At 35.8% G+C, this 12,354-nt stretch overlaps 1 protein-coding gene across 7 annotated transcripts in view; it reads right to left on the bottom strand.

Annotated features, from left to right (window-relative positions):
* GPC5 (glypican 5) overlaps window positions 1-12,354 on the bottom strand; it is a 1,588,740-nt gene that overhangs the window by 995,366 nt on the left and 581,020 nt on the right. Inside the window, exon 7 of one of the 7 annotated variants that reach the window (XM_070799872.1) lies at window positions 7,253-10,919. The exons of the other annotated variants lie outside the window; for them this stretch is intronic. Coding sequence (XP_070655973.1) covers window positions 10,869-10,919 — 51 coding nt within the window. The 3' untranslated portion in view covers window positions 7,253-10,868. Of the gene's footprint in view, window positions 1-7,252; window positions 10,920-12,354 lie in introns of those variants that run through there. 7 annotated transcript variants of the gene reach the window in all.

Here is a 12,354-nt window from a genome sequence, read left to right as displayed (position 1 = left end):
TAAAAATAAGTAGGGTTGATGACAGGAGTTGGCTCAACAATATATTAAAGTACACTCCAACAACACAATATTATTGTCAAAAAATTTTTGACAAAATTATTGTCAAAAATATTTAGGATGATTATTTAAAAATATAGTCTAAAAAGAACATATATTCATTAAAATTCATATATATTTACATTGAAATTGACATCAGGGGGTAAAAGAATAATACTCACACAGTATAATACATATTTGAAAGGGAAACCATAGATATTTTATCTCATAATACATATAACTATATCTAGAAAAATTAAAGGATTAAATGTAAAAGATAGAAACATTTAGAGTAAGCGGAAAAACCATACAAGTGAGTCTATTTAACTTTGGAATTAGAAAAAAATTTCTAAGTGTACAATGCAAAGAAATAGAGGAAAACAATAGAAAGGGAAAGACTAGAGATCTCTTCATGAAAATTAGAGATACCAAGGGAAGATTTTATGCAAAGATGGGCACAATAAAGGACAGAAACTATAAGGACCTAACAGAAGCAAAAGATATTAAGTAGAGGTGGCAAGAATACACAGAAGAACTACGCAAAAGAGATCTTCATGACCTGGATAACCACGATAGTGTAACCACTCACCAAGAGCCAGTCATCCTGGAATGCAAAGTAAAGTGGGCCTTAGGAAACATTACTATGAACAAAGCTAGTAGAGATGATGGAATTCCAGTTGAGCTATTTCAAATCCTAAAAGATGGTTGTGTGAAAGTGCTACACTCAGTATACCAGCAAATTTGGAATACTCAGCAGTGGCCACAGGACTGGAAAAGGTCAGTTTTCATTCCAATCCCAAAGAAAGGCAATGCCAAAGAACATTCAAGCTACCACATAATTGCACTTATCTCAAATGCTAGCAAAGTACCCCTCAGAATTCTACAACCAGCTTCAACAGTATGTGAACCAAGAACTTCCAAACGTTCAAGCCGGATTATCATATATGAAACGAATTGCCAGTCCAGGTCTGATGCATGATACAGGATGCTTGGGGCTGGTGCACTGGGATGACCCAGAGGGATGGTACGGGGAGGGATGTGGGAGGGGGTTTCAGGATGGGGAACACATGTACACCCATGGCAGATTCATGTTGACATATGGCAAAACCAATACAATATTGTAAAGTAATTAGCTTCCAATTAAAGTAATTAATTTATATTAAAAAAATACAAATACAAAAAAAAAAAGAGAAAAGTCAGAGGAACCAGAGATCAAATTGCCAACATCTGTTGGATCCTCAAAAAAGCAAGAGTTCCAGAAAAACATCTACTTCTGCTTTATTGACTATGTCAAAGCCTTTGACTGTGTGGATCACAACAAACTGGAAAAATATGAAAGAGATGGGAATACCAGACCACCTGACCTGCCTCTTGAGAAACCTGTATGCAGGTCAAGAAGTAACAGTTAGAACTGGACATGGAACAACAGACTGGTTCCAAATCAGGAAAAGAGTACCTCAAGGCTGTATATTGTTACCCTGCTTATTTATCTTCTATGCAGAGTATATCATGCGAAATGCTGGGCTAGATGAAAGCACAAGCTGGAATCAAGATTGCTGGGAAAAATATCAATAACCTCAGATATGCAGATGACATCATCCTCATGGAAGAAAGTGAAAAAGAACTAAAGAGCCTCTTGATGAAAGTGAAAGAGGAGAGTGAAAATGTTGGCTAAAAGCTCAACATTCAGAAAAGTAAGATCATGGCATCCGGTCCAATCACTTTATGGAACATAAATGCAGAAACAATGGAAACAGTGAGAGACTTTATTTTCAGTTCAGTTCAGTTGCTCAGTCGTGTCTGACTCTTTGGGACCTCATGAACTGCAACATGCCAGGCCTCCCTTTCCATCTCCAACTCCCGGAGTTTACTCAAACTCATGTCCATTTAGTTGGTGATGCCATCCAACCATCTTTATTTTGGGGGACTCCAAAATCACTGCAGATGCTAACTGCATCCATGAAATTAAAAGATGCTTGCTCCTTTGAAGAAAAGCTATGATCAACCCAGACAGCATATTATAAAGCAGAGACATTACTTTGCCAACAAAGGTCCGTCTAGTCAAAGCTATGTTTTTTCCAGTAGTCATGTATGGATGTGAGAGTTGGACTATAAAGAAAGCTGAGCATGGAAGAACTGATGCTTTTGAACTGTGCTGTTGGAGAAGCCTCTTGAGAGTCCCTTGGATTGCAAGGAGATCCAACCAGTCTAACCTAAAAGAAATCAGTCCTGAATATTCATTGGAAGGACTGGTGCTAAAGCTGAAACACCAATACTTTGGCCACTTGATGCAAACAACTGACTCACTAGAAAAGACCCTGATTCTGGGAAAGATTGAAGGCAGGAAGAGAAGGGGATGACAGAGGGTGAGATGATTGGATGGCATCACTGACACGATGGACATGTGTTTAGTAAGCTCTGGGAGTTGGTGATGGACAGGTAAGCCTGGCATACTGCATTCCATAAGGTCGCAGAGTCGGACACGACTGAGTGACTAAACTGAACTGAACTGAAAGAGATAAAATAACGCCATTTGCTACAACATGGATGTACCTAGAGATTATCATATTGAACGAAGTCAGACAGAAAAGGACAAATATCATATGATATTGTTTTTAAATGTGGAATCTTATTTAAAAAGGTGCGAATGAACCTATCTACAAGACAGGAACATAGTTACAGATGTAGAAAACAGCCTAGCAGGGGTAAGTGGGGAGAGATAAGCCAAAAGGTTGAGAGATATATATCACATTATTATATATAAAATAGATAACTAATAATAACCCCCTGCATAGCACAGGGAACTCTACTCAGTACTCTGTAATGGCCCATATGGGAAAAGAATCTAAAAAAGAATGGATGTATGTATATGCATAACTGATTTACTTTGCTATATACCTGAAATCAACACAACCTTGTAAATCTAATAAACATTTTTTAAATTAAAAAAAAACAATAAACAGCAAAGAATAAGCATATCTGGTTGCCAGGAGATATTTTGGATCACATATATCATACAAATAAAGATGATTCAAAAGTGAATATACATATACCTATCTCCCGGACTGCCTACAAATCTTCTGTTTGGTATTCAGACTAAAAGAGTTCACTAAGAAGCAATTGGTTAGGTTGTCTTCCTCTTACTTTTCTGAAATAAAACAAATATTTCTGAGTCTCTTGATAAAAATGATGTCCTGTGAAAACTGACAATGAATCTCTTTTCTCATCATATACTACTCAAACATATGTTTTAGATTACATAACACATGTTTATTACTTTTTTCTCTGCCTTTGCTCACTAACTCTAAAGGGAAACGTTAAAGTAAGTTGTTCTTTATTAATAATTCAGTGAATTTTTTACTTCACTGTTGTCAAGCTACTGAATGACCTGAAAATGAACCTTTCTAGAAATATACCACTGAGCTTAAAAAAACCACTGGCTTTCACTTTTCTGTGAGGAATGGATCTTGCAGTTGTGCAATTATTTCTATTTAGATGTTCAGGCAGTTAGGAAGAATGCTGTTCTTCTCTAGGAAATACATCCTACCTTTTACTTCATAATAAACAACAACAAAAAAGCATTCCTCTCATATGGAAACACTTTACAACTTAAAATTATTGAACATTTTAATCAAATATTTCAAAAATTATAACTCAGTGAACTTACTCAGTTGTAATTTGCATTCCAGAGAAAACTTCAAGATAATTATATTAGGGGGAAAAAAGGACAAATTTATGAAGGGAGAAAATCTCACACAATGGCAACAGCTCAAGCTCAGATGTACTGAATGGGACTCCATAATGACACAGTGATTATTCTGCCACGTTCAGCTGTTTAATATCATGCCTGACTGCCCCTTTCTGGCTGATGATTTTCTTTTGTGGGATATGACAGGCCTAAATGAATTTGAACCCTTGTGAATTAAAACTCTCTGATTCATTTACATTGGCTAAAATCCCTTATGCTCTAAGCAAATGTGTCTTTTTCTTTTTGCAATGCACCTGATATGATCTTCCCTGATAACTCAGTTGCTAAAGAATCCGCCTGCAATGCAGGAGACCCCAGTTGGATTCCTGAGTCAGGAAGATCCACTGGAGAAGGGATAGGCTACCCACTCCGGTATTCTGGCCTGGAGAATTCCATGGACTGTGTAGTCCATGGGGTCGCAAAGAGAGGGACACAACTGAGCGACTTTCACTTGCAATTCATGTATCTGAAATTCCTATAACTGTAAGGGAGAGAAGAACTAGTTAAGAAGAAATAGTAGTTTTATAGGTATCTAATCATTAACTTTTTATTGTCATCATGGTAAAATAAATAAACAAGGTTAAAATAGTTTCCCAATGAGCACTCTTATACCTGGCTTCACAACTAAAATGCCTTCTTGATCCTAGCAAGTTACACACACGAGTGACTACCAAACATTATTGAGTATATATAAGCCAGGTAACAGTAAAACTGTTTTAAGTGATAGCTCATTTAGTCCTCACCACATCTTTTATGAGAAAAATACTATGTGATTCGTACTCCCACTTAATTATCTTAATTTCTTTGTTGGACTTCAGGTTCAGAGGTATGAACTCAGAATCCTCAGACCGTGGCATATCAATATAATTCTCTGTGTCTTATTTATTTATTCCTCTTTTTTCTTATACTTCCACTGCCATTACTTTCTGCCTCCCCCACTTAGAGTTAAGATTCTAATGTGTCTGTGTTTAATCTGTATCTTTTTGGGTGGGTGAGTTGCAACATGTGTATTTGGTACATGTATTTTTCATTCATGTAGATAATGTTATGCTCTAGAATTCACTGTTTCTAACTTTTATTAGTCAGCCTTAGACCTTTGAACTACATCCACTTTACTATTCATGCATTTAATTTTCTGTGTCTAACTGCTGTAAGTACTCCGTGATGTGTATCTGCTACATTTTACTGTCCACTCCCCCTGCAATAGATATTCAGGGTGCCTCCTACTGCTGTCACACAAATGTTATAATTCTTGCACAATTTGTTCCCTTTATTCCAAATGTTCCAATAAATGCACTGATGCATGTTTCCTTATGTACTTATGTTAAAATTTCTTTCAAATAAGTATACACAGAAGCATAAATTTGAGGTCAAAGCATGTACATGTATATTAAGATTAAATTCTGCCACTATGCTTTCTAGATTGGCTGCACTGACTCAACTGATCCTACCAGCAAGGATTAGGGGCCCTATATCATCACATCACTCCAATTCTAAGCACAATCTAGCTCTATAACTTTGTACCTATACTTAATAAGCACAAAATTTTACTATTCCTAGCTTGAAGATGAGAAACTAGAGATACAGAAATATTCAGTAATGGCTCAAGCTCATGATGAAAATGGGATTCAGAAACCAGGTAAGCTGGCTCCAGAGCCCATGGTTTCATTAACTATATTATACTTCTATCCTCAAAGGCAGAAATAGTAAAGCACCAAAATTGTGGCAATCTAGAGAGCACAGGTACTGCCTTATGGCAATGTGGCATTTAAAAGTAATAACGAAAAAACAAACCCAGGGTTCGATCCCTGGGTTGGGAAGATCCCCTGGAGAAGGAAATGGCAACCCACTCCAGTATTCTTGCCTGGAAAATCCCATGGACGGAGGAAGCTGGTAGGCTACAGTCCATGAGTTCCCAAAGAGTTGGACACGACTGAGCAACTTCACTTTCACTTTTTGCTTTCAATGACAAACACAGTAACTAAAGAATATGGCAAATGAAATTCATATGTGGGCTGAAGTGATTCAAAGTCCATCATTATATAATCTCTATATTCTGCTTTTGGGATAGGTAGAATCACTCCTAAATCTGCTTTCAGTAGCTACAGCCAATGGTTAATAGACAGCTCCCATTGTGATTCAAGAATTCACTTTACTTTCTGCACAATGAGGAATGTCAACTAAGCATTGGCTATAGCTACAGCTACTGAGAGCACATTTAACTTGTGCTGGCTGAGTCATAATGAAAATTTTCAAATATATGTTTGAAGTCATGGGTGTGAACAGATAAGTACATTAAACTGCTACTAAGACATACAAAAATCCTCCCTCAACTGTTCGTAATTAAAACTATTAGATAAATGGCAAAAAAACATATGAAAGCATTCTATTTTTTAATGACCGATCTACTCTAGAGCTCACACAGCTATTGTATTAATATATAGCAAGAAAAAAATCATTGTGATTGGATTTAAATCAGAAAAAAGTTGTACATTTCTCTAATGATTTAAATAAAATGCTTGTATAAGAAAACAGCAAGATATTAAAAACAAAACAACCATCTGGGGTCTCTTCAATACAATTGTTTATGCCTTGCAAAAAGTCATAAGAGTTTCAGAAAGAATAAAGCATTCCCTAATACGCAAACTCACCCATCTGTTCTTCACCACATTGTCTTCTGATTTCAACCCCTCACTACTGGATAGAAAGTGTTCTGATAAAAGTCACCAATGACCTTCTAATTAAGAAATTTCTCAACTGCTTATTAATGCTCATTTAAACTTAATTCTGACTTCCTTCGTGGTTCAGCCATAGAAATACACCTGCAATGCAGGAGATGTGAGTTTGATCCCTGTGTTGGAAAGACCTTCTGGAGGAGGAAATGGCAACCCACTGCAGTATTCTTGCCAGGAAAATCTCATCGGGTCTCAAAAAGTCAGACACAACTGAGCACAGACTTAATTTAAAACTGAATTTGACCATATTAATTACATTCTCCACAAGGTCATCTCTTTTCTGATTCACTTACTACTTTTACTTTGTCTTTGATGTTAAAAGTTGATTGACTTGTATATAGAAAATTACAGCTAAATGAATTTCCACAAAGTGAACACACCTGAGTCACTTCCAACCATATCAAAAATAGAACATCACCAGCAAATCAGAAGCCCTCTTCATGCCTCCTTTCTCAACACTAACTCCCTTCCTCTACAATTCTTCTCTTATTTTTATCCACTTTGAACTTTTTTGAACCACAAATCGGAGAAGGCAATGGCACCCCACTCCAGGTCTCTTGCCTGGAAAATCCCATGGATGGAGGAGCCAGGTAGGCTGCAGTCCATGGGGTCACTAAGAGTCGGACACGACTGAGCAACTTCACTTTCACTTTTCACTTTCATGCATTGGAGAAGGAAATGGCAACCCACTCCAGTGTTCTTGCCTGGAGAATCCCAGGGATGGGGGAGCCTGGTGGGCTGCTGTCTATGGGGTCGCACAGAGTCAGACACGACTGAGGCGCCTTAGCAGCAGCAGTAGCAGCAGAACCACAAATAATGCTTCTTTGTGTCTGGTTTCTTTGGCTCAAAATTATATTAGTGAGATCCATCTATACTGTGTAAAGCAATAGCCATTTTTTCTCATTGTTGTATAATACTTGTGAATATGATTATAAATATTCAATAATTTATTTTCATATTCTACTTTGTGGATATGATGATAGTGAAATGATAATATTAAAAATAACAATAATATTAATTTCCATATTTGTAATACTAGTAGACAGATGCAACAGACATTCAAAAGTATTATTTTCAATTATGTAATTGCCTACATTATATCTAAAATTATTTAAAATAGATGATTCATTTAGTCCTAATTTTTAATGAAAACAAGCAACTTTTCCTCATTCGTCTTCTAGCACTCAGTTTCACAAAGGAAAGCTTTTTACATAGAAATCTTCCTTGGTAGAAGCAGCAAACATGATACACAGACTTCTAACTAGATAAATAAAATGCTGAGTTGTTGAGACATGGCCCAAATTATTGAGCAAAATATATGTTTAGACCCAAATTAATTGTTTCACTATTACAACTACTTTTTTTATATTTTCCTTTACTTTGAGGATATGCTAAAGAATGCCACAGAAACTAGAAACATCCCCATTTCTTTATTGGGTTAGTGCAATTCTCATTAAGGCACTTGAAAACTTTAAGAGAAGAAGCCTAAAATTCATCTCTTAATTTTACCCCTTAAGTCTACTGTAGTCAACCATTTGGTCTTTATATAAAAAGTAACCAAAATATTGGTAAACATGTGACTAAAATGGCAGAAACTAATACCTGAAAGAATCCTCTGCTTTTCTGTCATTAATGCTTTAAAAATGTCACTAAAATCTGATTTAGGTATTCAGAAAACTTGTTTCTCCTGACATAACTTTCAGACATGCTAAAATCAAGTAAAATGACCAACATATTTTTTTTTTGACCAACATATTTTCACAGTGAAGATTAGCTGTTGGTATTTTCTATTGAGAATTTTCCATCAAAAAGAACAAGGCTTTTTCTGTATCTTTCTCTCTCTATATATATATACATACCTTTACATATATATGCACACACACAGTTTGTCAATAGTAATTCTTGAAATGTATTAATACATATTCACAATATAAACACACATCTATACAGTAGTGGAGATCAGTACACAGTTGTGAAAAAAAAAGAGCTTCTAAGTCATTTATAATTCTTAAATTTCTTTTCATGTTTATTGGTCTTTGTTAATTCATTTCCCAGTAAATTTTTAATGAGTTTTTAGTATGGGCCAGGCATGCTAGATGGGCAGAAAATATAAATAAATCACCCTCAAGAAGCTCTTAAACTAGTTGTAGGGCAATGCACATAAATTAATAAAATATAAAGCAATGTGATAAGCACTGAAGCAGAGTGGGAGTTATCATAATAGTAGGAGTAGCAGTAGATAGAAATGGGAGTGTGGCCTTGGAGCCACATCGTTTGAGTCAAATTCTCTCCACTGTTTTCTAACATGTGACCTTGGGCAAGTTTTAAAGTCTCTCTGCTTCAGTGTACATTTCTGAAATAGGGATAACAATTAGTGACCATTAAATGAATTATCACACATAAAGTTCACTTAGAGGAATGTTGGATGTACAGCAAGTACCAAGACTATTCATTAGCATCAGTACCATAAAACAGAGTCACGGCATATTCTGGATGCAGATATTACACTGAGTACTTAATAAACATCATCTCATTTTACCCTTGTAAAGTCCTGTGAGTTTCACATTCTTATTCTAATTTTATAGAAGAGAAAATGAGGCCCAAAGATATTAGTGACTTGTTCAAGGTCACACAATGAAGTGATTTGAAGAAGTGGAATCCAGATACTCACATTCTGAACCAAGTGCTTTGAAAGCACAGACAACGGAGCAACATATGTTTTCCTGGGAATTTGCAAACTACTTTTTGGAGGTGGGTCATTTGGAAATGGAAACTCAAGTATACATTAGCTGGAGTACATAAAACTAGGAATTTTATTTCTGCTTGGAGGAGTAGCAGGGTAGGGACATTAATCCATGAGGGGAAAAAAAAACAAACAAACTGGCAGCTTTAGTAATGAGAGAACAGTTCTGTGTTTGTGTGACAGGAAATAAGGCTTGGAGTACGAAAGTTGTGGCAAATTGAAACTTTCCGTGAACGTTCCAGTATCCCAAATTCAGTGCAATTAAGCAGCAGCAGCCCTGAGCCTGCTAAGGCCAAGTTTTAGTTTCTCTCCAAGTAGGCTGTTCCCACTGATGCTTAAAGATTAAGCAGGTGTATATTTTCAGTGGAGGTGACTCTGCCTCAGCTGGTGATTTTAAACAAAGGTTGGTCCCCTAGCTCAGTCCACATTGCAAGACATCAGTTTCTCCAAAGGGTGAACCAAAGGGCTCCTGTTATCCGAAGGCAAACTGTATGATTGACAATGAAATGAGAATCTAGTATGCAAAGAATGCACATGTTTATCATAGAATGATAGGGAAAAAAACCACAAAGAAAAGCATATATGCTGCTTACATTGTAGTTATATTCATTTAACATTAAACACATCATTAGATTGACCTCTGATTTGTTGGTCTCATACCTGCAGTTTGCCTTAAGGCATTTGGCTTTCCCATTTTCACAAATCTAATTTAGTAACTTCAGTGCTTATTCCAAACGTTTTCTTGCTTGCTATTATTTTTTGGCTGGCTACCATCACATAATGGAGATATTACTAATTTTTTCCATGTTAATTTCCTCTTCCACATGCTGTGGCAGGCTACCACTCCTGGTCTTTTCAGGTTGCTTGCCTTATATGAAGCTACCTCCTAAACCATATACAGTGGTCCCCAACCATTTTGGCACCAGGGACAGGTTTCATAGAAGACAATTTTTCCATTGATTGGGGGTGCAAGGAGATGGTTTTGGGATGATTCAAACATACTACTGCTATTATGAACTTTATTTCTATTATTATTACATCAGCTCCACCTCAGAGTATCAGGCATTAGATCCCAGAGGCTGAGGACCCCTGCCATGCAGCATAGACCATATTTCTTTTTACAACTCATTTATCATGCTTTCCTCTAAGTCACATTTTGAAGTAGATTTTGTATTTTAGATTTTTGCATTTCGCTTTTTACTTCTTTACTACTGATTGATGTAATTATGAAAACCATCCTTATGGTAACAGTGAAATATTTGTAATATTCAAAGCTTGATTTGGTGCACATACACATCAGGTGTTTTTTTTTTAATTAGAATTCTGGGAACACCATGGAGATGGGTGTCTTTTCCTTCTACCTTAAATGGGTTGTTTTACAGTTGGAAATAATGTAGTCAGTTAACACCAAACTATTGTGCCAAAACATGCAGGGAGATCCTCAAAGATAATACATTGGTATTTTTTAAAGTGTTTCTACAAGTGCTATGAGTTATATATGAATATCAAGGAGAAAAAACAGAAGCAACTACCTGGTAATCATCTGTGCTCTTATGGAGCTAAATACCATCTGGTACACATTCTTAATATTTCTTCCTCAAACACCTTAATAAGCTGTACCATTGACATACCATATGTCTCTCTTAGATGGTAATAACTGTAGAGAAAGGAAAAAAACAAAACATAACTGACATGTATACTAACAAGGCATGCTAAAATTGCAATTGCGCCATTGCATGGAGAATTCACTTTGACTTTATAGCGTTTCAGTTGTTGGTGTTTGAACGAAAGTTCGAACTCCATTGTAACCCAATCTGTTAAAATATGAATTTAACACCTACCACTTCACGTCTGCCAAAACCTAACCACCAGAGAAATTGTGAAGTAGAATAAATGATTATATTGTTAAATCATGGATTTGTCTCCTAAAACACATTTCATGAATTTTCTGGAGTATTTTAAATATTTTAAAGTGATCTTTTTTGGGAAAATGCTTTATCTGATTGCTTTTTTATTTTCCAAAACAAAACAAAATCACAAAAATACTCACCAGCTCCTTTGCCAAATTAGATTGTGAGTTTCACAAGAGAGGAACCCTAACACCTAGAACATAGTAGGTGCTCAATAAAAAATTATCTAACAAATGAGTGTATAAATTCCCATCCTACTATCTTAATTAATCAATATCATTTTCTTCTTCTATTTATGTGTGCTTCATATTATTAGCCTCAAAATAGTAATGTCAGGAAGAAGCATGACAAGTATTTAATGTAGCCTCAATCATTCTTCCATCAGTCCACCAACTAGTGGGTTTCTACCCTTGGTAAAGTAGTATTGTGCTCAGTGCTGGGGTGAAAAAGCCTTTATCCTTCCCATCTCATTCCGAAGTAGCAAAATTTAAATGCAGAAGTGGGATCAAAACAAATAATGACAGAAATCCATTCAATAATTTTAACTTCAGTGTGCCCCAAAGACAGACTGTGCCTTCTGGGTCACTTTTTCTGAAAAAAGTCAGAAATAGTCACTCTCTCAACCACTATACCCACACATTAGACAGCAAGAATTATATATACTTGCCAATTAGGAGCTGATAAAATGAAAATTAAAATGTTATGCTACTTTGATTGGTGTTTCTTCTATAAAAGGATTGTGAAACAAAATTAAAATAGTAGAGTAGGAATAAGTTATGAAGTTTAAAATTAAAAACTAACTTGAACTTAATTAATTAGTAACAAACAATATACCAGTTGGACATAAGGTGTAACTCAGAAGAATTTCTGACCTGCTAAGTGAGAAATCACTCAGAAAGTCAGCGGGTAGACAAAGTAAGATAACAGACACAAGTAAGAACCTAAATATCTTAGAAACATTTGGGAAACACTGTTATTTTCTCTATTCTCACAAAGAATAAAAACCATCTGAAAAATAAAAGTACCCAAATTTGAAACATGGGCACCTGCAAAATATAACAATGCATAGTAAAAGACACTAGGAGATGAATTTTAAGAGATGGATATACTAAAATAAAGCATTCTGACTGTGCTCAATTCTGCATTTTGATTCTAAATGCCTCTGCTGTGAGCCATGATTCC

This window comes from Bos indicus, chromosome 12 (genome assembly GCF_029378745.1).
Source record: "Bos indicus isolate NIAB-ARS_2022 breed Sahiwal x Tharparkar chromosome 12, NIAB-ARS_B.indTharparkar_mat_pri_1.0, whole genome shotgun sequence".
NCBI lineage: Eukaryota > Metazoa > Chordata > Mammalia > Artiodactyla > Bovidae > Bos > Bos indicus.
This window is presented reverse-complemented; position numbering and strand designations above follow the sequence as displayed.